This window comes from Mustela nivalis (assembly GCF_964662115.1).
Source record: "Mustela nivalis genome assembly, chromosome: 12".
Taxonomy (NCBI): Eukaryota; Metazoa; Chordata; class Mammalia; order Carnivora; family Mustelidae; genus Mustela; species Mustela nivalis.
The window spans coordinates 82,236,515-82,264,146 of NC_139031.1; the positions used below are offsets into that span (position 1 = coordinate 82,236,515).

Here is a 27,632-nt window from a genome sequence, read left to right on the forward strand (position 1 = left end):
AAAAGAAAAAGTACACAATAGATGGGCACTCTGTACTCTGTAATTTTTCTTAAATTTAAAACTATTCTAAAATTAAGGAATTACTAAAAATTATATTTATAAAAATGTATAAAGGCAAAACTTAAAAGAAAGAAATACAATGCTTAATTCAGCAGCACATACACAAAAATTGGAATTGGAACCATACAGAGAAGATTAGCATGGCCCCTGAGCAAGAAAGACATGCAAATTCATGAAGCCTTCCATATTTATGGAACAGATGGTGGCTGCACTTGTGCTGAGCATAGCATATGTATAAACTGTCAAATCACTATTTGGTATACCTGAGGCCAATGTGCTACTGTGTGTCAACCACAGTCAAATAAATAAATAAGAAATACATACAGACAGTTTGTGTGCATGAGGCTAATGTGGCACTGTGTGTCAACTATACATACATACATAAGTAACACAGACACACACAGTTTGTGTATATATGTGTATAAATTTCACTTTATGTAATGGACAGAGCTCCAAGACACACTGTTAAGTAAAATAAGCAAGTTCTAAAAAAATGCACATAGCATATTTAGGTTTTTAAAAATAGGCTACATATTCTTTTCTGTGTGTACATATATTTATGTATATATGTAAATGCACAGGAAAAAGTCTGGAAGGGAGAACACAAAACACCTACCAGAGTTTACTCCTGTAGAAGGAATAAAAGGAAGTCCTGGTTTTTATTTCCTTTACTTCTAAATTATTTATACTTATTATTAATTATAATCTCTATGACAGAAAGGGATTCATATTTATTGCTTATGTAATTGTTAGCCTACATCTCTTTCCTGAAAAAATGGATAATTATGTTCAGACAAGTATTTTTTCAAAGATTTATCTTTAAATAAATCACAATGTCCATCAGAAAACGAAGAAAAAAGTACTTCAAAATATAACAATGAATTAATATATAACCTAATACACACACACACAAGAAAATACTCTTAATTTTTACAAAGTACTCCCTTTGTTAAAATTGTTTAAGTGCATTTCTACCTCACTTTATATACATTATCTCAAGATCATGCTATAGTTAGTAAAAAGAACAAAAGGAGAAAATATGATATAATTATATATGTATTCTGAATATGTACATAATACATACAATGTTTGTTAGACTTAAGAGATTTTAAGGAAAAGACAGAAATCCCATACTATACCACGACTCATTAAACCAAAAATTTTTGTACAGAAAAGGATCCTTATACAGGTTCATTAGAATTTTTTTTTTAAAGACGTGTCATGGGGGGGCCTGGCTAGCTCAGTCAGTAAAGCAACTCTCGATCTCCGGGTCATGAGTTCAAGCCCCACATTGCGAAGAGCTTACACAAAAAATAGTAATAAAAAAATAAAAATCCACACTTACCTCTTAAGAAGTATTGGTAGAATTTCCTACTAAAGCTTTCAGCCACAATATATTTTTGCAGCACAAACCTCAAACAGACTTTATGCTATCACATTTTTGCCTGCTTTGGGTATGTGCCATGATTCGCACTGTAATAATGCAGTCTATGAAATCAGTTAGTCTAAGCTGATCTTAGACACAACACTGATCTTCCTGATCACCCTCACCCAACAGGAGAAGGTATAGCTACAAACAGAATTTAAAACAAGCAGGAAAGAGGAGAAGATGAGAAATAATACAGAACTGAAGTGGGGAGGTAAAAGGAAAGTAACATTACAAAAATGGAAAGGAAAAAATTAAAGATAAAGTAAAAAGAGGATTAATGCCTTCTCAGCCTTTTTTTAAAAGATTTTATTTATTCTTCTGGTATACAAATATTTAATGAGAATATTTAATTATCTGATCAAATCATTGAGCCATTCTACGTATGATATAGAAGCACTGTTTAGAACACTCGTTTTTGAGGCGCCTGGGTGGCTCAGTGGGTTAAGCCGCTGCCTTCGGCTCAGGCCATGATCTCAGGGTCCTGGGATCGAGTCCCGCATCAGGCTCTCTGCTCAGCGGGGAGCCTGCTTCCCTTCCTCTCTCTCTCTGCCTGCCTCTCTGCCTACTTGTGATCTCTCCCTCTCTCTCTCTGTCAAATAAATAAATAAATATTAAAAAAAAAAAAAAGAACACTCGTTTTTAAAAAGACTTGCTTTAAGGCTATGTTGTCAGCACTCATTTATTTTTTCCATCTTTTTATTTAATTCAAATAACCAACATATAATGAATTATTGGTTTCAGAAGTAGAGCTCAGTGCACATTCATCAGTCTTATAATACCAGTGCTCATTATATTATATGCCCTCCTTACTGTCCATCACCCAGTAACCACATTCTCACACTCACCTCCCCTCCAGCTACCCTCAGTCAGTTTCCTATGACTGAGTCTCTTATGGTTTATTTCAATCTCTGGTTTCATCCTGTTTTATTTTTTCCTCTCTTCCCCTATAATGCTTTGTTTTGTTTCTTAAATTCCACATGTGAGTGTCATATGATAACTGTCTTCTCTGATTGACATATTTCACTTAACAGCCTTTTTTTTATTAGTCCTCACTGCAAGAGACATCACTAGTGTCTTACTCAAAACTTCTCCTAAGGTCAATGGCACTGCACTACCCTGACGACACCATAACTCAGAATCCTATCATAAAAACTAGCACATTCTCCTTAGGATTTTATCTTAGGTGTACTTCTTTCTTCATTCTCTATACTTGTCTAAAAATGAATTCCCAAGATTTAAACTGTTAACCATTAGGCAAATGAATCCCCAAACTAGTATCTCAACCCAGCCGCTTGGCCAAACTTCACCATGTCATCTCCATAGGAGATATTTAACATCCTGGGGCACCTGGCTACCTCAGTCAGCAGAGCCTGCAACTCTTGATCTCTAGGTAGTGAGTTCAAGCCCCACACTGGGTACAGAAATGACTTAAAAAATTAAAAAACTGGAGAGGCAAGATGGCAGAGGAGTAGCAGACTAAAATGACATCAAGTTGCAGGAGTTCAGCTAGATAGTTATCATTCTCAATGGGGACAAACTGAGAGCTTTTCCCCTAAGGTCAGGAACATGGCAAACAAAGTACTAGAAGTCCTAGCCTCAGCAATCAGACAACAAAAAGAAATTAAAGGCATCCAAATCGGCAAAGAAGATGTCAAACTCTCACTCTCTGCAGATGATATGATACTTTATATGAAAAACCCAAAAGACTCCACTCCAAATCTGCTCGAACTTATACAGGAATTCAGTAAAGTGTCAGAATATAAAATCAATGCACAGAAATCAGTTGCATTTCTCTACACCAACAACAAGGCAGAGAAATTAAGGAGTCGATCCCATTTACAACTACACCCAAAACAATAAGATACCTAGGAATAAACCTAACCAAAGAGGCAAAGAATTTGTACTCAGAAACTATAAAGTACTCATGAGAGAAACTGAGGAAGACACAATGAAATGGAAAAACGTTCCATGCTCAAGGACTGGAGGAACAAATACTGTGAAAATGTCTATGCTATCTAAAGCAATCTACACATTTAATGCAATCCCTTTCAAAATCCCATCAATTTTTTTTTTTCAAACAACTGGAACAAATAATTTTAAACTTTATATGGAACCAAAAAAGACCCCGAATAGCCAGAGGAATGTTGGAAAAGAAAGCCAAAGTTGGTGGCATCACAATTCCAGACTTCAAGCTCTATTACAAAGCTGTCATCATCAAGACAGTATGGTACTGGCACAAAAACAGACACATAGATCAATGGAACAGAACAGAGCCCAGAAATAGACCCTCAATTCCATGGTCCACTAATCTTCGACAAAGCAGGAAAGAATGTTCAATGGAAAAAAGATAGTCTCTTCAACAAATGATATTGGGAAAGTTGGACAGCCACATTCAGAAAAATGAAACTGGACCATTTCCCTACACCACACACAATAATAGACTCAAAATGGATGAAAGACCTCAATGTGAGACAGGAATCCATCAAAATCCTTGAGAAGAACACAGGTGGCAACCTCTTCGACCTTAGCCGCAGCAACTTCTTCCTAGAAACATCACCAAAGGTAAGGGATGCAAGGACAAAAATGAGCTACTGGCACTTCATGAAGACCAAAAGCTTTTGCACAGCAAAGGAAACAGTCAACAAAACCAAAAGACAACTGACAGAATGGGAGAAAATATTCACAAATGACTTATCAGATAAAGGGTTAGTATCCAAAATCTATAAAAAACTTATCAAACTCAACACCCAAAGAACAAATAATCCAATCAAAAAATGGGCAGAGGACATGAACAGACACATGAAAAAATGCTCAACATCACTCAGCATCAGAGAAATACAAATCAAAACCACAATGAGATACTACCTCACACCAGTCAGAATGGCTAAAATTAACAAGTCAGGAAATGACAGATGCTGGCGAGGATGCGGAGAAAGGGGAACCCTCCTACACTGTTGGTGGGAATGCAAGCTGGTGCAGCCACTCTGGAAAATAGCATGGAGGTTCCTCAAAAAGTTGACAACAGAGCTACCCTACATCCCAGCAATCGCACTACTGGGTATTTACCCTAAAGACACAAATGTAGTGATCCTAAGGGGCACATGCACCTGAATGTTTATAGCAGCAAAATCCACAGTAGCCAAACTATGGAAAGAACCTAGGTGTCCATCCACAGATGAATGGATAAAGATGATGTGATTGATATATATATATAATATATTTATTTATATATATATATTACACACACACACACAGAGGAATACTATGCAGCCATCAAAAGAAATGAAACCTTGCCATTTGCAACAACATGGATGGAACTAGAGGGTATTAGGCTGAGCGAAATAAGTCAATCAGAGAAAAACAATTATCATATGATCTCCCTGATATGAGGAATTTGAGAGGCAGAGTGGGAGGTCTGGGAGGTAGGGAAAGAAAAAATGAAACAAGATGAGACTGGGAGGGAGAAAATCCGTAGGAGACTCCTACTCTCACAAAACAAACCGAGGGTTGCTGGGGTAAGGGGGGTATGGAAAGGGTGGTTGGTTATGGACATTGGGGAGGGTATGTGAAATGGTGAGTGCTGTGAAGTGTGTAAGCCTGACTATTCACAGACCTGTGCCTCTGGGGCAAATAATACATTATATGTCAATAAAAATAATAAATAAATTTTTAAAGAATAAAAAATTTTAATTAAAAAATATTTAACACCAAAATTATCATCTTTCTTATATAAATAAGATTCAAGCCTTTCTTTTAATTCCATTAATATTCCCCAACATCCAAATTCAAAATTCTCAAAACCTTTATACTCCCCTCTTCAGTTTTTCCCTACCATTAAAGCACTTGCTTAGTTCAATCTACTGAAATATGTCCATCTTCCTTTCCCTTTCCACAACTATCATCATAATTGATTAATTCTCTTTTGAAAGAAGTGATCTTCCTACTTACTGTTTCTCTCCTCTCCACCAATCCCAGCAGTAGCCAAAAAATATTCCTTGAAATTATAGTTTATCATGTCACTCTCTTCCACTTTAAACAAATGAATACACCTTTTGTAAATAAAAAAGAAAATGCCCACACTATGCCATTCAAGAATCTGTATAGTGCAGACTCACACATGAATCATTTCTTCTACTATCCAACCATATATATATGTACACAAGATTCTAGATTTTTTTATTCATTACTACTCAAGTCTTACTCCCTTTAGGTAGAAGGCCTATGCCCATCCCAACTCTTGCGGACCAAAATCCTATACATCCTGCAAGATTCAGCTGAATTTCAGCTTTTCATTAAGGACTCCTTGATTCCTACAACTAGAAATGACCACTGCTTCCTCCTCCCTCTCTTATGATTTGAATTCTGCTTCTCTGTGTACCTGTTCTAGTAGCAGCACTACTTCTAGCTCTTCTGCACCAAAACTTCCCCAGTAGGAAGTTGTATAATAGGGGAAGGAATGACACAGAAATGGGTTCCAGAAACTTGGAAGGCTAAGAAGAAAATCATACACACTTAGGGCAAATGCTAAAACGGTTAAAGGTCCTTATGGACTTAACTGTAAAAACTGCTCCGTGTTAAGAACCCTGAGATATGAAAGACCTGTGCAGTTCCAGTAACTAAGAACATTAAGGACTTGTGAACTGCTGAACTGAGGGAGCGTTATGGAGCTTCTGCTGCTTCTACTTGTAAAAATCGGGGGCTTATGCTAACTGATCTCTGATTAATCTTTCTCAGCTAGTATTTTATGATTCTTTCTTTCTGCTTTTCTTAAAGAAAGGGAAAAATTTAGTATGACTGCTACAGCAACAACGTCCTATGTTTTATACAATAATGCAAAAAATGTTTCTGCCTGAAGACATTATGAGATGTTCAAACAGTACAATACTTTCCTCTTTTACTATTCAGGAATAAGCAGGTTGCTCTGGCTAACATATTGAGACCAAAAAAAAAACAAGGAAGAGAACATTGAAAATGATGTAGTTTAAGATAGCTGGGTATTAAGAAATTCTAAACATACTGTAATACACTGGAAATAACTCTGGCTTTATAATTAGACATACTTAATTACCAGCTGCTCCTGCCACCAAGTGACACAAAACAAATTACTTATTAACTGTGTTGTGCCTCAGTATTCTCATCTGTCAAACATAGTAGCACTTATCTTTTAGATTTTTATGATTAAAGGCAACATGTGCATTATTTCCAACACTATGCCCAGTATATATATCATAGGCACTTATCATTATTAAATAGAAATAGTAGAATCACATTCAGAAATCATCTAGAAAAACACACATAGAGTGATAAAACAGTATAGTTACAGTAGCCACAAAAACACAGAATCACTAAAAGGAAAACAAAAAATAAAGATATATGTAGCTACATGAAAGCCAAGCTAGGCATAACAAGAAATAGTGGTCTGGGCTCCCTCTCCTACTGTAATCAAAAAGTTCAGGTCAGGCTTGTTTCACTGACCTACCACAAAAGATCTGCCTCCAAAACAGAAGTACAATTAGTTTTCCTCCTCTCAAAATATTGTAAAAGCAAGACATAAAAGTACTGAGGCATTATACTCAGTATCTAGATCACAAACTTAAAACACTCTGGTCACTGAATTTTATACTACAGCTATTATATAAAATGTGATTCACACACAAAATGGGGCATTCTAGATCTCTAAAGTCAACATTATACAATTAGAGTATTTAATTACTATTATACTCTATAATGCAAACAGTAAATCATACAGTTTTCAGTTAATAATAACAGCATATATAGGAACCACTACTCTTACTGTATACTCTTAATTATGTTTCTCATACGATGAATTAAAGTTCTAAATTTTAAAAAGTTTTATATTAATATCATTAAATAATGTTCCTATAGGTGTTTTATCTATTTTCAATTTAGAATGTACTCTAAAAGAAATTTTATGAAACAAATATACCTATTATGTAATATATTACAAATTCTTATTTTAATTTATTTTAATTATTTTAATATAATTTGTAATACATTACAAATATTAATGCCTTAATGTGTGTACAGGGAGGAAATGATTCAGACTTCCAAAGCTAGGTTATAAGAAGCCTTGCTGTTTACACTCAGGTCTCTTGGAGTCCTAAGCTATCATGTAAGAAATGCAACTATCCTGATGAGATTATGTGGAAAGGCCCCAAGATGACACAGACAGAGAGGGGCTCAGCTTAGCATCTAGTTATCAGAGGGATGAGAAAACACCCAAGTGAGTAAAGCCATCTTGGGACCTACTAAAAAAGACCAGCCACCAACTGACCACCGCCGAGAAACCCAAGTCAACCCCGCATGAAGCAAAATCACCTAGTAAATCCTGCTGGAATTTCTGACACATAAAATCATCAAATGTAACAAAATGGTTGTATTTTAGTCCACGAAGTTTTAAGCTTGTTACACAGCAATAGATAATATATCCTTCACAAAGCCTTAGAGTCAATGAAGACATTGTTTGGGGTAAGTTATATATGTACAAATCTTGCACTGACTTCAGAACAGAATTTGTCTTATAAAACACACTGATATTTTAAAATCAGAAGCGAAGGGCTAGGATAAAGATGCTTAGCAATATATAATGTCAGAACTATAATCAAACATCTCAAAATTATTTTCTTCCTTTAGCTTTTACGGCATTGCATCACTGCTTTCCTATCAAGTTTCATGAATGTTACACTTCAAATAATGCTCTCTACCTAGAATTCCTTTTTTTGTTATTGTTTATATTTACTTATCTGACAGACAGAGATCACAGGTAGGCAGACAGGCAGGCAGAGAGAGAGAGAGAGAGGAGGAAGCAGGCTCCCCCACCAAGCAGAGGGACCGACGCGGGGCTCAATCCCAGAAACCTGGGATCACGAACGGAGCTGAAGGCAGAGGCTTTAACCCACTGAGCCACCCAGGTGCCCCTCCTTCATTTTTTTAAAGATCTTATGTATTTATTTGACACAGAGAGAGAGAGAGAGAGAAAGTATGCACAAATGGGGGAGTGACAGGCAGAGGGTGAAGCAGGCTCCCCACTGAGTAAGGAGCCAGACAACCTGAACTGAAGGCAAACACTAACTGACTGAGCCACGCAGGAGTCCCAATTCCTTTATTTCTTTACTGAAATCCTACCATACTGTCCTTCAAAGGTTCTCTCAAACATCCCCTCCTCCCTCGTGCACCTCTTCTCCCTTTCTTAATATCTGCCTACTCCCATTTCCACTAGTCCCAATATTACTTCCCATCCGTCTTGTGGTGTTTAACTTATAGCATTAAATATTATAATTACTTTTTCTAGTATCCTGCTAGACTGCTTAAGGTTCTTTAAGGCAGAAACGTTGTATTGTTGATTTTGTAATTTTTACTAAAACCTACCACAGCACCTAAGCACTAAAAATGTTTGTCAAGCTCAACAGTTATACTCTGCTAACAGAGATCTCAGATTTCAAAGACAAACAATGCTTGAAGTATCACAAGAAATTATTTCCTGAATATCACAAAGTACCTTATTGTGATTCAATTTGTTCCTTGGGGCCCCTGGTTGGCTCAGTCAGTAGACATGTGATTCTCAATCTCAGGGTCATTAGTTCAAGCCCCACACTGGGAATAGAGGCTACTTTAAAAAAAAAAAAAAAAAGAAAGAAAGAAAGGAAGGAAGGAAGGAAAGAAAAGAAACCTGTTCCTGATTATGAAGAAATGAAAACCTTTCACTACTATATACTTACATACCCAATTATCAAGTATATGCAGAAAAAACAAAAGCTTTCTTATATACCCGTAATAATCTGGGGGGGGACTCCCCAAAATGGAACAAAATACCATAAGAAAACTCATAATCTATATTAAATATCGATAAATTTGGGGCACATGGGTGGCTCAGTGGGTTAATGCCTCTGCCTTCAGCTCAGGTCATGGTCCTGGGATCGAGTCCCCATTGGGCTCTCTAGTCAGCAGGGAGCTTGCCCCCCCCCACCCCCCGCCTGCCTCTTTGCCTACTTGTGATCTTTGAGAAATAAACAAATAAAATCTTAGAGCCGCCCCCTTCCACAGGATCACGCTGAGCTAGTACCCGCGCCTGGAATCGGTTCGCAACCTCAGCTGCGCCTGCCACTGCCTCTGGAACAGCGAGCTTCGGACTTTCGTGAAAATGTGTAAGCAGGATCCGAGCGTTCTGCACACCGAGGAAATGCGTTTCCCGCGGGAGTGGGTGGAAGCATGGGGGGTAAAATACCACCTGCCACTCATAAAACTAAATCAGAAGACAGTATCAAGGAAGAAAAACAAGATAGTAAGAAGGCGGAGGAATACATAAAGACAGATGAACCATCAAGTGAGGAGAGTGTTCTAGAAATTGCCAATGAAGGTGTGACTGAACCAGATACCGATGCCCCTCAAGAAATGGGAGATGAGGGACGCCTGGGTGGCTCAGTTGGTTGAGCAGCTGCCTTCGGCTCAGGTCATGATACCAGCGTCCTGGGATCGAGTCCCATATCGGGCTCCTTGCTCCGCAGGGAGCCTGCTTCTCCGTCTGACTCTGCCTTCCACTCTGTCTGCCTGTGCTCACTCTCGCTCGCTCTCTCTGACAAATAAATAAAATCTTAAAAAAAAAAAAAGAAAAGAAAAGGAAAAAAAAAAGAAATGGGAGATGAAAATGTAGAGATAACTGAGGAAATGATGGATCAGGCAAATGATTAAAAAAAATGGCTACCATTGATGCCCTAAATGGTGGTGAACTACAGAAAGCCATTGACTTGTTCACAGATGCCATCAAATTAAATCCTCGCTTGGCCATTCTGTATGCCAAGAGAGCCAGTGTCTTCATCAAATTACAGAAGCCAAATGCTGCCATTCGAGACTGTGACAGAGCTATTGAAATAAATTCTGATTCAGCTCAGCCTTTTAAGTGGTGCAGGAAAGCACACAGACTTCTGGGTATTGGGAAGAAGCAGCACATGCTCTTGCCTTTGCTTGTAAACTGGATTATGATGAAGATGCTAGTGCAATGCTGAAAGAAGTTCAACCGAGGGCCCAGAAAATTGCTGAACATCGGAGAAAATATGAGCGAAAACGTGAAGAGCGAGAGATCAAAGAAAGAAAGAAAGGGTTAAGAAGGCTCGGGAAGAACATGAGAGAGCCCAGAGGGAGGAAGAAGCCAGACAACAATCAGGAGCTCAGTATGGCTCTTTCCCAGGTGGCTTTCCTGGGGGAATGCCTGGTAATTTTCCTGGAGGAATGCCTGGAATGGCAGGGGGGATGCCTGGGATGGCAGGAATGCCTGGGCTCAATGAAATTCTTAGTGATCTGGAAGTTCTTGCAGCCATGCAGGATCCAGAAGTTACGGTGGCCTTCCAGGATGTGGCCCAGAACCCAGCGAATATGTCAAAATATCAGAACACCCAAAGGTTATGAATCTCATCAGTAAATTGCCAGCCAAATTTGGAGGTCAAGCATAATGCCATCTAACAAATAAAGCCCTTGCTGAAGGAAAAGCAACTTCGCTCACCTAATGGATGTCGCAATAATACAAACCAGTGTACCTCCGACCTTCTCATGAAGAGAGCTGGGGGGCTGTGAAGAGAATCCCTACCCCTCTGCTCCCCATGCAACTGAAATATTCTACAATGGTTTGCCATTAGGGTTTTCATTCAGATAATGTTTTCCTACTAGGAACTACAAACTTTAAACACTTTTTAAATCTTAAAAATATTTAAAAACATATTAAAAGGGTGTGTTAGTCCCTAAAAAAAAAAAATTAAAAATAAAAATAAAAATAAATAAAATCTTAATAAATAAATAAATAACGTTTCTGAAAATTAGCGATAAATGTTATGAAGATATAAAAGAATATAAGAATAGGTAAAGCATACATGTAGCTTTTAATTATAAAGTAATCAATAAATTTAATGAAAACCCCTAGGTGATTGGGGTGGGAGTGGGGGTGGGGCAGGAGAGTGGACTTCACAAAATAATTTCAATTTAATCAACAAGGAAAAATAAGAGTAAGGGAACTTTGATCCAAACCTCAAATACAAAAATTCTCAAAATGTACTACAGTTCTAAAGGTAAAAACCTAAAACTATAAAGTATCTAAAAGAAAACATAAGAGAAAACCTGTGTGACCCTGGGTTAGGCAAAGCTCTCTCAGTTAAGACACAAAAAGCAGGAACCATAAAAGAAATTATGAAGTGGACTTCACCAAAATTACATTTTTCTGCTATGAGAAAGTGTGAAGGACAATATTAAGGGAATGCAAAGTCACAGAACGGGAGACTACATTTGTGAAATATGTATCTGATAAAGAACTTGTACACAGAATATATAAAGAATGATTGCAATTTAAAAATTAAAATAACACATAATCTGAACAGACACTTCAAAGAAGAGACAGGAATGGAAAATAAGCACATAAAATGATGCTCAACAGCAGAAGTCATTAGGGAACTGCAAATTAAAACCATAAAGAACCACTACTACATATCCACTAAGATGATGAAGATTTAGTAGACAATAACAATATCAAGGGCTGGCGGTAACAAAAAAAGTACAGCCACTTTAGAAAAGTACAGAAATTTCTTAGAAGTTAAATATAAACTTAACCATACAACCCAGTGATTTCACTTCTGGATATGTGCTCAAGAGAATGAAAGCATGTGTCCACCACAAGATTTATCTGTGAATGACTATAGCAGGCTTATTCACAATCATCAAAAAACAGAAACAATCCAAATGTCATCAACTGGAGAATGGAAAAACAAATTGTAATATCTCTATGCAATGAATTACTACTGAGAAATAAAAGGAATAAACTGATTAATGCAACAATACTGACTAGTCTTCAAAGCAATATACTAAGTGAAAGAAGCCAAACATAAAGAAGACAGATTAAGATTCAACTTACATCACATTCTGGAAAAGGCAAAACTAGTGGGACAAAAGACAAATCACCCCCGGGGATTGGAGGTAAGAGCAACAAGTGGCAAAAGGGAACATCGTGAACTAAGATAAAATATCATGACTGTGCTGGTGGCTACAATGTACACTTATTAAAACTCACTGAACTCAGGGCACCTAGGGGGCTCAGTGGGTGAAGCCTTTGCCTTCAGCTCCAGTCATCAACTCAGGGTCCTGGGATAGAGTCCCTCATCACATGGGGAGTTCTGCTCAGCAGGGAGCCTGCTTCCCCTCTCTGCCTGCCTCTCTGCCTACTAGTGATCTCTGTCTGTCAAATAAATAAATAAAATCTTAAAAAAACAAAAAAACTCACTGAACCATATACCATAAACGGATAAATTTTATCTTAAGTAAATTATACCTCAATAAGCCTGATATTTTAAAACGCCAAGAAAATTCTGAAAAAGAGTACGGAAGCAGGGGGGCCTTGCCCTATAGATACCAAATCTACTCTAAAGATACAGTAAAGATGAGAGTGTTACTTGAGCAGAAATGAACTGATAAATATAAGAACTGGAAAGCTAAAAACAGACCCAAGGAGGCAGCTGGTGCTTAGTCAGTAGAGCATGCATCTGTTGATCTCCAGGTTGTGATTTCCAGTCCTACAAAGGGTGCAGAGATTACTTAAAAATAAAAAAATATTGGGGCGCCTGGGTGGATCAGTGGGTTAAAGTCACTGCCTTCGGCTCAGGTCATGATCCCGGGGTCCTGGGATCGAGACCCGCATCGGGCTCTCTGCTCAGCAGGGAGCCTGCTTCCTCCTCTCTCTCTCTCTCTCTCTCTCTCTCTCTGCCTGCTGCTCTGCCTACTTGTGATCTCTGTCAAATAAATAAATAAAAATATTTTTAAAATAAAAAAAATTTAAATAGATAAATAAATAATTTAGAAAATAATAATAGATCCAAGCACACATGATTTTAGTATAGGATAAAAACTGGCATTCTACATCAGAGTGCAAAGAATGAACTATTTAATAAATGCTGTTAAAATGGTATTAAAAACTATCTGATTGTTGGAACAAAATTAATCTTAATTTCTATCTAATTTTATGTCTAAATAAATTACAATTCCATTTATAATGCCCTTATGGGTTTTGTAAATATATACAGATTAAAAGCAAAATTTCCTTTTTGCATAATATAGTGATAAGCTTCATTTTTTTGAGATTGGAGTGTACAAAATGGCAGTTCTGATAATTCAGGGTGAGTCAAACACAATACAATTATTATCATCCACATAGTGACTTTCCTTCCTAGTTCTCATGCCATTAATATCTACCTCTTGTGTTCACCTGACAATTTAACCATTGTCTGTGAGCTGCTGATCAACTTCTCATCCCATTATCACTTTCCTGCTGTTCTTACTTTGAAATACCTGCCAAAATTTTCCTGAATAACCATCAGATATCTCTTCACAGCAGGCAGAAAGGGCTGAATTGCAGTATAACTTGTTCATTTCCCAAACAGCTATTGACTACCCAGAGGACCCTGATGTGAAACAAGATAACCACAGCCCCCAGATTTCACAGGCTCTGTGTCTAGTGAAGAGGACAACTAAGAAGGGATTAAAATGAAGTGAATAAAGTCAGGATGGAATTAGGGCAAGGTGACATGGGAAGAGACACCAAGGGGACCTAACCTCATCTAGGAAATAGCAAAGGCCTCCTTTTCAAGTGGAGTCCTAAAATATGAGAAGACACAGCTAAGTGCAGTAAAAAGGTGGGACTAGGGATAATGGGTAGACAAAGTTCTGCAGCAAGGAGCACTGAGGAGAAGCTAAAGAGGTGAACAAAAGCCTTGGAGGACATTTTTAGGAATTTAAACATCATCTCATAAAGAGAAAAGTGATATAATCAAATATGTGATCAGATCTCTAGCTATCACTTAGGCTGTAGCATGAAAAATGAAATGAAAGATCACGGATCTGAAGTAGGGAGCCCAAAAAGGAGGCAGTTATACAATAATTTAGGCTAGAAATAATGGTAATTTGAACTAAGTAAGACTAGTGGAAAGGACAGGGAAAGGAGACAGATATAAAAAATGGTGACTGGAACTAACAAGATTTGGCTACAGGTTGGATGAAGGTAAAGTGCAGAATCTAGTTTTCAAGAACTGAGATAAGGAACATACACAGCAAGACAAATTTGAGTAACGAAGGCTGAGTTTTGAACATGTTAATTTTACAGTTCGGTGAAACATCTAATAGTGACTAGGTCAAAGAGGCAGCTGAATATAAGGATCTAAAACTCTAAACAAAGATTTGGCAAGTGCTAATGAGAGACACTAGAAAACCAACAGGGTGATTAGCAAAGCCAGAGAAGACTGTAAAAAGGTCCCAAACTGATCTAAAGGCTGAAGTAGTAGCAGGAGAGATAAGGACAATGATGAGGGAGGCCAGAAGAGGGAAGACAAATGGAAGGTAAATTGCTAAGTTGTTAGGATGGAGTAAAGGTTAAGGAACCATGCATAATCTTGATTTTTTTGAGACCTTTATTTTTTTTTTTTTTTAAAGATTTTATTTATTTATTTGACAGTGAGAGATCACAAGCAGGCAGAGAGGCAGGCAGAGAGAGAGGAGGAAGCAGGCTCCCTGCTGAGCAGAGAGCCCGATGCCGGGCTCGATCCCAGGACCCTGGGATCATGACCTGAGCCGAAGGCAGCGGCTTAACCCACTGAGCCACCCAGGCGCCCCTTTTTGAGACCTTTAAATGGCTGTTAACAGCTGGCTACCTAAGAGAGGATCTGAGGTTATTGCTGCCCACAGAAAAAGCAGTATTTGTTGCCTGCCACTATGAAACTTTTTAAAAGATTTTACTTATTAATTTGACAGACAGAGATCACAAGCCAGCAGAGAGGCAGGCAGAGAGAGGGGGAAGCAGGCTCCCTGCCAAGCAGAGAGCCTGATACGGGGCTCGATCCCAAGACCCTGGGATCATGACTGAGCCAAAGGCAGAGGCTTAACCCACTGAATCACCCAGGCACCCTGATAACAGAACTCTTAACATAAAGGTATTTGCCTGTATCTCAAACTCCTATCCATCTTTTTCAACTAGTTCTCCTGCAGACCCACCAACATTTTATTCCCTCCATCTGAGACTATAAAATTAAATATAAAAATTCCTCCTTTCTTGCAACATATTTGATAATCATGAAGCTCAAGCATACATTCCCTCTCAAAATCTTTTCTTTTCCATGTCCAGGAGTATCAATCATTTTACCACTAAAATCACTCCATTTTATTACTACAGTAGTCTCCAGTATCCCTGTCTCTAATTTTTCTCTCAGCCAATTCATCCTACACAATGCTAACAAATTAGTATTCCTAAAATACCAATTTGAATAAATTACTCTATTAAAAAAATAAAATAAAATAAAATAAACTATGCCTTGCTGTTGTCCACAGAATGAAGTCCAAACTCCCTATCCTGGCAAACAGCAGGCATATTGTGGCAAACTTTCAACTGGCATGAGGTGCTTTTTCCCAACTTTGTACAAGATCACCAATCCTAGCTGAATGGTTCTAGTCACAGACCACGGAACATGGCAATGTACACTCCTATCTCTACGATCTTGCTCACACCATTCCCCCTAACAAGTCCGTCTCCATCATCTCCACTTACCTAAGTCCTACTCTTCCTCTGAAGTCTGATTCGTTTATTTGGCAAACTAGCTCATAATGTAAGGTACAATTCTGAATGAAGGAGATTTAAAAACATTAACACAGTTTGCACAATAGTTTAGAGCTGGAGCCCTTAAGTCAAACTACACAATGATCTAAAACTTAGACAGACTACATACTTAATATCCTTGGGCAAGTTACTTAAATTTCCTGAGCTTCCATTCAGTACTTACAAGAGGCTAATATCTAACTAAACTTTAAGAAGATGTAAAAATTAAATAAAAATACAAAGTGCTGAGTACAGTTCTGTAAGTGTTAATTACTGTTATTATTGTTTTTATTATTGTTGTTTCTGTCCTCAAGAAACATAAATTCTAGCTCAAACTGTACTCACTACATCAACTTTTGGCCCAACTCAAAAAAGCCTGACAGAATTTACTAATCCTGATATTTTCATCATCCTCAAAGGAGAAAAATGAAAACTGGTGATTACTTACTCCTTTAAGGTATAAAGTTCATCAGTGATTCAGCCATAAAATGAATGCCCTGGGTCATCAGCTTTCCAGAACATGGTTCCACATGTCAAACCACTGAAAGTGGTTCTGAATTAAATAATATCTAAAGAAAATATATACACTTTCTATAAAAAAACTAACAAGAATAGTTACTTAAATTTCTAGTGCAAAGCGAACAGACAGAATTAATTTCTTAATAAAAAGTATTTTTTTCTTCAAATCAATTATTGAGTACATGGCAAAGATCATAAAATGATGACTAAAAAGATGCGTGCTCTGAAGGAAGTCATATAATCTATTTAAATGTGAATTCATATAGGTATATAGTTAATTTATATTAGTCAACAGAGAACATTATGAAATAGAGGTCATAATTTTGAAATATATATAGTATTTAAGACACTATACTAATATATATTCAGTATATTCAAAAAAACTGGCAGGACTTCTTATTTTGGGCCCATATTACTAGTATTATAACCAATAACTATTGTAACTGGACTACTACACTCAATCTTTAATGAAAAGCATTCTGCAAGTAGCTTTCCAAAATTCAAACTGTGATGAATTAAGAATACAAGAAAAGTGTTTACCATAGATTCTAATAATACCAATGAACGTATTTACTCTGGTACCCAAAATCAAAATAGATTGCCAAATTTTAATCTAAATACAAGAGTAACAAATTATTTTGAATTCTCCATTCCCAAATCTAATTCCTTTATTTAGAAATAGTTTGGCATCATTCTTTAAGCATGAAAAGAATGGGTGACTCAGGCAAAAATCATTAATTAATACTGAAGCCATCAAGTAAAAAATTGCTAGGAAATTAGATATTCACAAATCATCAACACACAGATTACAAACTAAATGTAAACAGAAAAATGAACTAGTGTAATGGGGATTATGGTCACCTCAACCAATTTACTAATGGCACAATCTTAATATTATATGCCTTCAAAGGGGATGCAATATGAAGTACACTTATGAAATATTCTTACCAAAACTATTTAATCTGGATTAATCAGGCTTGATCTTGATACCTAATTTCTAGTTATAATAAATACAAAGAATCAAGCTAAATACCACAACACTGATGTAGAAATTACTTAAAAATAAAATCTTTAAGGGTACCCTGGGTGGCTTAATGGTTTAAGCAGCTGCCTCAGGCTCAGGTCAGCATCTCAAGGTCCTGGGATCCAGTCCCATGTTGTGTTTCCTGCTCAGAGGGGAGTCTACTTATCTCTAATCCCTCTCCCTTTGTCCTTCCCACTGCTCAAGCTCACTCTCTCACACACTCACTCACAAATAAATAAAACCTTTACAAGAAATAAAATAAAAATAAAATCTTAAAAAAAATAAATACCATGATAAAATAAATGTTTAGAAATTATGAGTATAAAAAAACCTACAAAATAAGAAGGTATGTTGAACTAGTACCTTCCAAAAGTCAATGTCATATAAAGGAAGAAGGGAGCAGGACAGTTCCAGATTAAAAACAGAGGTAAAGAGGCGCCTGAGTGGCTCAGTGGGTTAAAGCCTCTGCCTTTGGCTCAGGTCATGATCCCAGGGTCTGGGATGGAGCCCCACATCCGGCTGTGTGCTCAGCAGGGAGCCTGCTTCCTCCTCTCTCTTTGGCTGCCTCTCTGCCTACGTGTGATCTCTGTCAAATAAATAAATAATCTTTAAAAAATTAATTAATTGTATTTTTTTAAAAAAAGAGGTAAAAATTTTTTAAAAAGAAAGTATCGCTCAAGTAAATGGTATTATAAAAATAGCTAACTAAATAAACATGTAGTGTGTTTGGGATGCAACGGGGGAAACTGAGGGTTATTGGAAGACTAAACACGCACTGGTTATATAATTATTTTCTTAAATGTTTTAAAGTTAATGTAATTATGTGGTTACTTTTAGAAAATGAAGGCTGAATGGGCACCTGGGTGGCTCAGTGGGTTAAGCCCCTGCCTTCGGCTCAGGTCATGATCTCAGGGTCCTGGGATCGAGGCCCGCATCGGGCTCTCTGCTCAGCAGGGAGCCTGCTTCCCTCCCTCTCTCTCTGCCTGCCTCTCTGTCTACTTGTGATCTCTCTCTGTCAAATAAATAAATTAAAAAAAAAAAAAATCTTTAAAAAAAAAAAAAAATGAAGGCTGAAATATTTAAGAATGAAGTATCATGGGACACCTGGGTGGCTCAGGGTTAAGCATCTGCCTTTGGCTCAGGTCATGATTCCGGAGTCCCGGGATAGAGCCCCGAACTAGGCTCCCTGCTCAGTGGGGATCCTGCTTCTCCCTCTGCTCATGCATTCTCCCTGCTGCTCACTCTTCTCATGCTCTTTCTGTGTCAAATAAAATTTAAAAAAAAAAAAAAAAAAGAGTAAAGTATCATGATGTCTATAGTTTACTTTTAAATGACTCATTACATCTGCCTCTGCCTCTGCCTCTGTCTCTCATAAATTAAAAAAAAGGGTTGGGGTGCCTGGGTGCCTCAGTCAGTTAAGCGTCTGCCTTTAGCTCAGGTCATGATCCCAGGGTCCTGGGATCAAGTTCTGCTCGGGCTCTCTACTCCACAGGGAGCCTACTTCTCTCTCTGCCTCTCTGTTTCTCATGAATTTAAGAAAAAAAAAATCTTTCAAATGATTCACTGCATATATAACATAAAATATTAACAGCTGTTGAATCTAGGAGGAAATCTATATAAATAAGATCACTGTATTATTCTTTCAGCTTTTCTGTATGCTTAAAATTTTTTATAATAAAAAGTTAGGAAAAAAGAAATAACTTGGAAAAAGTTTTAAAGTTCATCTTCTCTTTCTTCTTCCTGTTTATCACAGCCTAAAGGGAAAAAATTAAGTTAACTGTAGCGTTGTGTAGTTAGGCTCACACTCTTCCAGAGATGGGGCTGATCCAAATTCTTTACACATTAGCTATGCAATTCTGAGTGAGCTAAGAAAAACTCAGAGTTTTAATCTAAAAATATTGAGATAATACCATGGCTTATGACAAGCACTCAATAAATGCCTTTTTTTTCTCCCACCAAGCCCCCAAATTTTATTTCCTAAGCTGTCGTGGCTGACCGCACCCTGACTTCACAAGTACCTGCTCCAAATAAATGTTACTGAGAGTTTTTTTGTCTGCATACTTAGATTTACTTTTCTGATACTAAATAGTTAATCCAACACTTGCGCACAGCTGGTGGCAATGTAAAACGGTGCAACTGCTATGGAAAACAGTTAGGGAAAACAGTATGGCAGTTCCTTAAATTAAATGATTACCATATGATCCAGCAGTTCTATTTCAGGGCATATACCCAAAAGAACTGAAAGCAGGGACTCAAATAGATATCTTTTCACCCATGTTCACAGCAGCATTATTCACAACAGCCAAAAAGGTAGAAGAATCTGAGTGTATATCAAGGGATGAATGTACAAACAAAATGTGGTATATACATATAATGGAACATTATTCAGCCTTAAAAAGGAAATTCTGACACATGCTGCAACATGAGAGAGGGAGAGTGAATGCGTGTCCGTGTGGGTGGGAGGGGCCGGGATTGATTCTGCCCTCTTGCCTCTTTCAGTACCTCCAATTTCTAAGCCCCTCTAGGAATACTGCAGAGTAAATAGGATTTTTTGAAACTATCTCTGTAGGGACTTACACTAACCTTCTATTATGCTCGCTTCCTCCCCCCACCCCGCCCCCGTTCAACTCACCCCGACAGGAATGAGGTATGATCTCCAGCAAAACTGAATCAGAATGGCTCCAAGCTCAGGTGCATCCCACACAGAAAAAGCAAGAAGTGAAATGCTGATGTGGAAACAGGGAGAGTAGGTGAAAATTTAGAAACTGAATAGTGAAATTTGTAGCTTCCTTCCTCCATCAACCACTAGAGCCCCACCATCTAAACTCATTACCTCTGCAAATCCCCTCCTCTCCATTATTCCAGTTATACAAACACACAGAAAAATGAAGGATCTTTATCTGAAGAAACTGAAAACCCTCTCAACCCACTACCCAGAGAAAAGAAGTAAAGATAAAATATGGGAGGGGCAACCAGCTGCCTCAGTCAGTACAACATGTGATTCTTGATCTTGGAGTTGTAAGTTCGAACACCACATTGGGTGTAGAGATTACTTAAAAATAAAATCTTTTTTTTTTTTTTAAAGAAAAGGTAAAACATCAGAGTTTATTAGTCACTAAGCCATGCTCATGCATGTCCAGTGAGCTTTCAGTCAGCTTTGAACATTCCTTGAGTATGAAGGAACTGCTAAGGATCACAGAGATCTGAAGAAAGCCTCCAACAAGACCAAAATCAACAATAACAAAAAGTTTTAGAGGAACCAAAAACCATGCAAGAAATGAGGAAACTATAATTAATATCCTTGAAGAGATAATAGAAGATGCTGCACCCATGAAAAAAGTACAAGATGTTACAATTACAGGAACAAAAAACAAAAGTTCATAAAACACTGTTTAAAAAGAGAGCTAAAATTTAAAAACTCAAAAAAAGGCTGAAATCTCCCAGATTGTGGAAAAAAGACAACTTTTGGAGATCAAATTTCTCAACATCAATACTGGAAGCCAGGCAATATGGGAACACCTCCAAACTTTTGAGGGAAAATGATTTCCGATACAGAAATCTCTCAACAGCCCAACAGTCTAGCATGAGCGTAAAAATAAATTTTAAAAAACTGTTTTTCCAATACACATTATCACAGCAATAACTGGGGAAACAAAAATGAAGGAATAAACCAAAAGAAGGCATACGGTCCAGAAAAAAGGGACTCAGCGAAAGTGAAAGAAACTCCCAGAATGTCAGTTAAGGGAAGTCCCACGATGACAGCTTTGCAGCAGGCCTAAAGAGAAAACAATCCAGACTAAAGCAGGAAGAAAGACAGCTACAGAGGAGATGACTACAGGAACAAATAGAACTGATAAGTTTATCTGACAGATTTGACCATGTGGAAAATTGTACTGAGAAGCATTTTATGCAGCTGCTGGAGGGTATAGAAAGACTTTGCCAGACAAAACTAAGCAAATGAAAAAATGAGGCATGAACAACAAAGGTTACACAAGAAAATGAAATCACAGTAAACTATTTCAGCAGTGACAAATACATGGTCATAATGACAAAACCTCTATGAATTTTTTTTAAGATTTTTATTATTTATTTTATTTGACAAATAGTGATCACAACTAGGCAGAGAGGCAGGCAGAGAGAGAGAGAGAGAGCGAGAGAGAGAGAGAGAGAGAGAGAGAGAGAGCACAGGAAGCAGGCTCCCTGCCAAGCAGAGAGCCTGATGTGGGGCTTGATTCCAGGATCCTGGGATCATGACCTGAGCCAAGGCAGAGGCTTTAACCTTAACCCACTGAGCCACCCAGGCACCCCTCTGAGTATAAATTTAACCTAAAATTGTGGAATTAACATAGAAAGATAGGGAAAAGTCTAGTTTGAAAAGTCTTCCAATACCTACCCCCTTAAATCACTGACATTTACATACCTTAAACTATTCACTTCTAACAGGCTCTTAACTATAGAGAACAAACCAAAGGCTCCTCCGGGTGGGTGGGGGATGGGTTAAATAGGTGATGGGGTTTAAGGCATGCACTTATGATGATCATCTGGTGATAGATGGAACTGTTGAATCACTGTATGGTACAGTACATCTGAAACGAATATAACACTGTATACTAACTGGAATTAAAATAGAAACAAAAATAATTTTTATTCAATTCTAAAAAAAGACTCGATTTTCATTACAGTTAAATTCTGTAACAATACTTCCAAGCCAAACATTCTGTGAAATGCCCTGGTTTTATCTTGGAATACTTCACAGGATCATCCTAAAGAAAAAAATAAGTTAATAAATGCAAAGCAAAAGCACTAACAAAAATAAGATCTAGGGACGCCTGGGTGGCTCAGTTGGTTAAGCAGCTGCCTTCGGCTCAGGTCATGATCCCAGCGTCCTGGGATCAAGTCCCACATCAGGCTCCTTGCCCTCCGCAGGGAGCCTGCTTCTCCCTCTGACTCTGCCTTCCACTCTGTCTGCCTATGCTCGCTCTCGCTCACTCTCTCTCTGACAAATAAATAAATAAAATCTTTAAAAAAAAAAAAAAATAAGATCTATACAAGTTTTATTGGTTACTGCAATCCTTATGGCACTTTGTTATCTAATAATATGTTTGTTCTGCTGTTTGCCATAACATAATTCTAAATGTCGAACATCTTCAGTACATGTCCACTCTTACCTTCCACATTTACCAATTCAAAAATTTATTCAATCTTACAGAAAAATTGGCTGTGAACTCTTAAGTAGATTACCTCTCTAACCACTAAATCTGGTTATTTTTCTCATTTAAAATCTAAAGTCTTGCACATTTTCTTTTTAGGAAAAATAAATTTAATAAAAAATTAAAAAAAAATAAATGTAACTTTTACATGATGACTCAGACTATCATGGAAGTCAGCTACCCACTATGACTAGATGACCTCACAGGTTTTTGGTGTGTTAAGGCACCAACTCTTATGCTAAAAGGGCTTGGACTGCTATCCCTTTGTAATTCTGTTATCACTCTTCACTTTTAGATCTGTCAACGATCCTTACTCTATCTGGACTGATCCACTTTTTAATTTATTAGGAGGTTAAAAAACAAATCATCATGTTTCTGACTCAAATGACATTTACTAAATGGCCTGCCAACCCTTTTCATACACAGTTTCATTTACTACAAGTAATTCCTGTTAGGATAGTAGCCAATGTAAAAATTTAGGCAGTTCTCACTAAAGACAAAAAAAAAAAAAAAAAAATCCTACTACCATACAGAAACTCAACTGGGTATCGGAATTTGGAGCTTGATTTTTTGGATGTCTGTTTGCCTTTTGAGGGAAGGATCTATTTTCTTTGCTTAGGTGTCTTTATAGCTCACTTCCTGTTCTGATTCAGCTTGTTCCATCAGCCAGGGATGGGATAACTTCTATCACCCTGTGCTATCCATGAACTAAGTATCGAACTTCGAGCAACATTAGAAAGAGTTATGTATTTAAAACAAAAGACATCCACTGTTTAAATTTTTTTTTTTAATTTTAAGTTAAGGCTAAGCCCAGGGTGGAGCTCGAACTCACTGACCCGAGATCAAGAGCTGCATGCTCCAGGGACTGAGGCAGCCAGATGCCCCAACCACTCACTAAGATTCTTACATAAAGCCCAGAGAAACAGACTGTATTACAAATTAGAATCATCCTATTTGTAATTATGCTTATATTGAATTAATATATAATTTTCTATTTTAATAACACTGTTGCTGACGAATTTTCTTAAAATGATTAAAACAGAACCTCAATTTAGTTAAACCTGAACTTTAGGAGGAGAATACTTAAGATTTTCACCATTATCATTAAGACAATGAAAAATCCTTCTCTTTGATTTTTAGTTTTTCTTCAGTAAAATAGCAGCATTTCTCTCTCAAAAAAAAAAGGAAATCCTACAAGGGTTTTTGTATCTAGTCACTAATCAAAAGCATCCTACAGAGGTCACGGAAAAACACGTTCCCCACATCCTAACGTAGAAGCTATCACTCCTCATATTAAGGCTTTGTAAGATAAGCTGGAGCCTTCGAAAGGAGGATTCTAAATGAAATTTTAAAAACTGGAGAAATCTCTCTTGAACAGCCATTTCACATTAAGGGCCATCTTTATGCTCCACATTTTAAGTTAGACTTGTGAAAGAATGCTTATTTCCTTTCAGTCATTCCTACCCTGACAATGTTACACCCCGCATTCACTTCCTCATTCAAAGAACTTGGAAGAACAAATACGTGGCTCACACATCACAAATAAGACTAATACCAAGCTGCAAACGCACAGACTTTCGGGCACTTTTAACTTTTAAAGGTGAGCATCATGACAAAATAGCTTTAAAATAACTTACCACCTAAAATTCCAGTCTAAAAGTAGTGTAAGTTCCATCCTCAAAACCACTTTCCTAGAAGCAAAACTCTAAAACTGAGAGAACTTTTCCCTGTGCCGGAGTACCTGGTGGCTATGCTTAGTTGTCCAAGCTTTTCTACCCGCAACCAGCAGGGAAGAAGTAACCCTGCTAACTATATGCTCCTGTGTAGTATTTTAAAAAATTGTAAAAACAGCCATTCTAATTCAAACATATAGAGAATTATTCACGATTTAAGCTGCAGTTAGAACAGCAATACTAAAACTCCTTGACATGTCATTTTTCCTCAAAACCAAAAATACTCTCATAATACATTCTCAGTGTATATTTATACTAAAGGTCATCACGTGCCTTAGGCTTTTGGTCACATCAATATCTAATTTTCAACCACTCTCCATGTTGTACCACCGTCAGATCACCGTGTATCAATAACTAAATAAATAGGACGATCTATTTTAAATAAATACTTTCTGCAAACTACACAGCTAGCCTACAGTTTAAAAGAGAACTACCTAGACCTGTCTGAAAAGGACGCTTACGAATTTGCCATTTTCTGATGCTAAAACATTTTGCCGTCACTTGATCTGGCCAAAAAACGTCAACGCTCCTGATTTTATAATTTGCTGCAGGAAAAAAGAATATGGCTGAAAATTCTTTCTGAAGGGTGGTGGTATTCCAAACAGGACCACTCAGAACACTTGAGAATACGAAACGATGAGGAGGAGGCTGCAGGACAGGTACCTTACGAAACAGCACACACACTTCGGGCCCTGCACTCTACCTCATTTCCCTAATAGGGATGAAAGCTCAGGCCTCTGGTAGCTTCCAGCTGACGCCAAGGCTCTCCACACCCCTTTTTTTGACAGGATTTTCTGGCGTTGGAGCCTGTGTCACAAATACGAGTTCTGTGATCACCTCTAAACCGTCTAATAATGAATCAAGCACCTTTTAGAAGACCAAACCCTTGGCGATCCCATTTCCCCCCATCTCCCTCCGAAGCCCAGCACACCTAGGCGGGTACTCTAGACCATATTCTATAAATCTTGCAGCGCATTAACTGAGAGATAGAAACAATATAAAAAATAAAGAGTTTCGGCCATTCCCCTCGCTGTAACCGAAATTACAGGCTCCATTTCCTGTCCCCAAGGGGACTGCAAAATCGCCTGCTGAGAACGGGACGCCTCCCGCCCCCTCCAGGCTGGCGCCCGCGGCCCCCGCGCTCCCCCTGCCCGGGCCCCGCGGGCGCGAGGAGGTGGCGGGGACCCGGGGCGCCCTCCCCTCCCCCTCCCAGCTCCGGTACCCACCTCGCGGCAGCGGCTTCACGTCCCCGTTCTCCTCCCGGGCGGCCCCGCCTGCCCCGCCGAGGCCGTGCCTCCTCCTTTCCTTCTCTCGCTTCTCCTTAGGTCGCCGCGGCTTGGCGTTGGCCGAGGAGGCGGCGGCCGGCAGCAAGAGATGGTGAGGCTGAGCGTGCAGCAGCGTAGGAGGGACCAGCAGTTTGCGCGGCACCGGCTGAGACGAGGAAGCGGAGGCTGAGGAAGGGACCGCCGAGCCAGCGGAAAAAGAAAAACTGCTCCGAGCAGAGGACGAGGAGGGGACAGCAGACAGCCCGGGAAAGCTCCAAGACGCGGGGCTGCCATAGCTCTGAGGCGAAGGTGCCGCCAGCGGCTGCAGCTGCCTGCTGTTCCCGCCGCTGCCCCCCTCTCCGTTCAGTCTCCGTGGCGCCTTCTTCTCCTCAGTACGGACCTTCTTGGCCGACAGAGGACCCGGTGGGTCCCGGAAGGAGGGCTGCAATTTGCCAAACGGTTCTTTCTCCGAGGCGACAGCGGCTGCGGCGGCGGCAGCAGCGCCGTCCACCGGGCTCGGCGGGTCCGCCATTTTGCGCTCCTGTTGTATTTACTCTCCTCCGCTCCCGGGCGCGGGGCAGGGGCGGGCCCTCAGCGAGGGGCGGGGGAGGGGTGGAGCGGCCCGGCCATCGGCAGAGCTCTCTATTGGATGAGCCTTGCTGAGGGATCCCTCTGAGAACCAACCAAAGGCGTCAATCTGGAGCCGAAGAGGCGGTATCGCCAAGCGGACCAGTTTTGGAGGTCAAAGCTCCGCGGGGCGCGGTTAGTGGCGGAGCAAGCTCTGAGGGGAGGGTCTTTCACTAGTCGCCAGTGTGAACTCTGGTGCCCCGGGAGTGTCCGGAATGAACCCCCAACTCCGGACCCTCAAACCTGCCCCCACCCAGGCGCGCTCATCTGTAGTTAGACTTTTTCATGTATCACCTTCTCTTCCTTTTCTCCCCCCGGGGTCCTTTTGGTCCCTCCCCGTCTCTTCGCGCGCAGAAAGCCGAATTTCGCTGATGCTCAGTCAGAGGAGAAAATTTTTATGCGGAATTCAGTCCTTCCTTCTGAAAGGCAACAGTTACTGGACGGGAGGTACTAAAAATCATTTGGTGTCCTGACAAGATTTGTTACTGTTGCTAAAATCGTCAACTCCAATGCTTTAAGGGAGAGAACTTCCTGCAAACCCAGAATTTTCGGATTACTTCTAAACTTGAGGTAAGACTCCTTGGAGAATTTTTCTTTTAAACTTTAAATTTTATTGCAATTATTATAACTGAGACTTGCTGAGAAAAATCCATTGGCGATATTTATTGATGTTTGAAAAGAAGGATTTTTTAGAAGGTAAAATAGTGGTTAGCGCCCTGAATGTTCGATGTTTTGTAAGCGTGTATTTTCATTTCTAGCTTAGGAAATGAGGAATTGGGGGGCGCGGTGGGTTACAGTAACAGGTTGCAACCAAAGCATGAAGCATGATTTTAATTCAGCTCAGGTCTCACATAAGATTAACAAGTCAAAGAGATAGATGTAAGAATAAAAAGTAGCCACATAAGGAAATGAGCAGTCGGAGAATATTCTAAGTTCTAAAAGGAGCCCTATGTTTCCTGTAACTTTCTGGAAAACAGTTAAAAAGTAACTGTCCTCCAGGATTACCAATTCTTGTTACCTCAGGATGTTGGAATTTTTTGTTTTCCCTTTTCTGTTTGTTTAGAATACTTTGGAGTCAAAATTTAATGATAGACTTTTTTTTAGATGCCTCAAATTTTTAAAGGAATGAAAGT

The 27,632-nt window shown here is 38.8% G+C and overlaps 1 protein-coding gene, 1 long non-coding RNA gene and 1 pseudogene across 4 annotated transcripts in view; 2 read left to right on the forward strand and 1 right to left on the reverse strand.

Moving 5' to 3' along the window:
• The window catches only part of RSBN1L (round spermatid basic protein 1 like), a 66,163-nt gene extending 39,710 nt beyond the window's left edge, over positions 1-26,453 (reverse strand). For both annotated transcript variants that reach the window (XM_082691858.1, XM_082691857.1), the window contains exon 1: positions 25,834-26,453. In XM_082691858.1, coding sequence (XP_082547984.1) covers positions 25,834-26,404 — 571 coding nt within the window. In that variant the 5' untranslated portion in view covers positions 26,405-26,453. The remainder of the gene's footprint in view (positions 1-25,833) is intronic.
• On the forward strand, positions 9,585-11,378 carry LOC309844730 (hsc70-interacting protein-like; annotated as a pseudogene). The gene is made up of 2 exons: positions 9,585-9,923; positions 10,161-11,378. The product of its transcript is annotated as a hsc70-interacting protein-like (transcript).
• A 31-nt stretch (positions 26,454-26,484) lies between the features above and the next one.
• The window catches only part of LOC309844734, a 134,085-nt gene continuing 132,937 nt past the window's right edge, over positions 26,485-27,632 (forward strand). Inside the window, exon 1 of the long non-coding RNA XR_014300851.1 lies at positions 26,485-27,069. This is a non-coding gene — a long non-coding RNA (uncharacterized lncRNA). The remainder of the gene's footprint in view (positions 27,070-27,632) is intronic.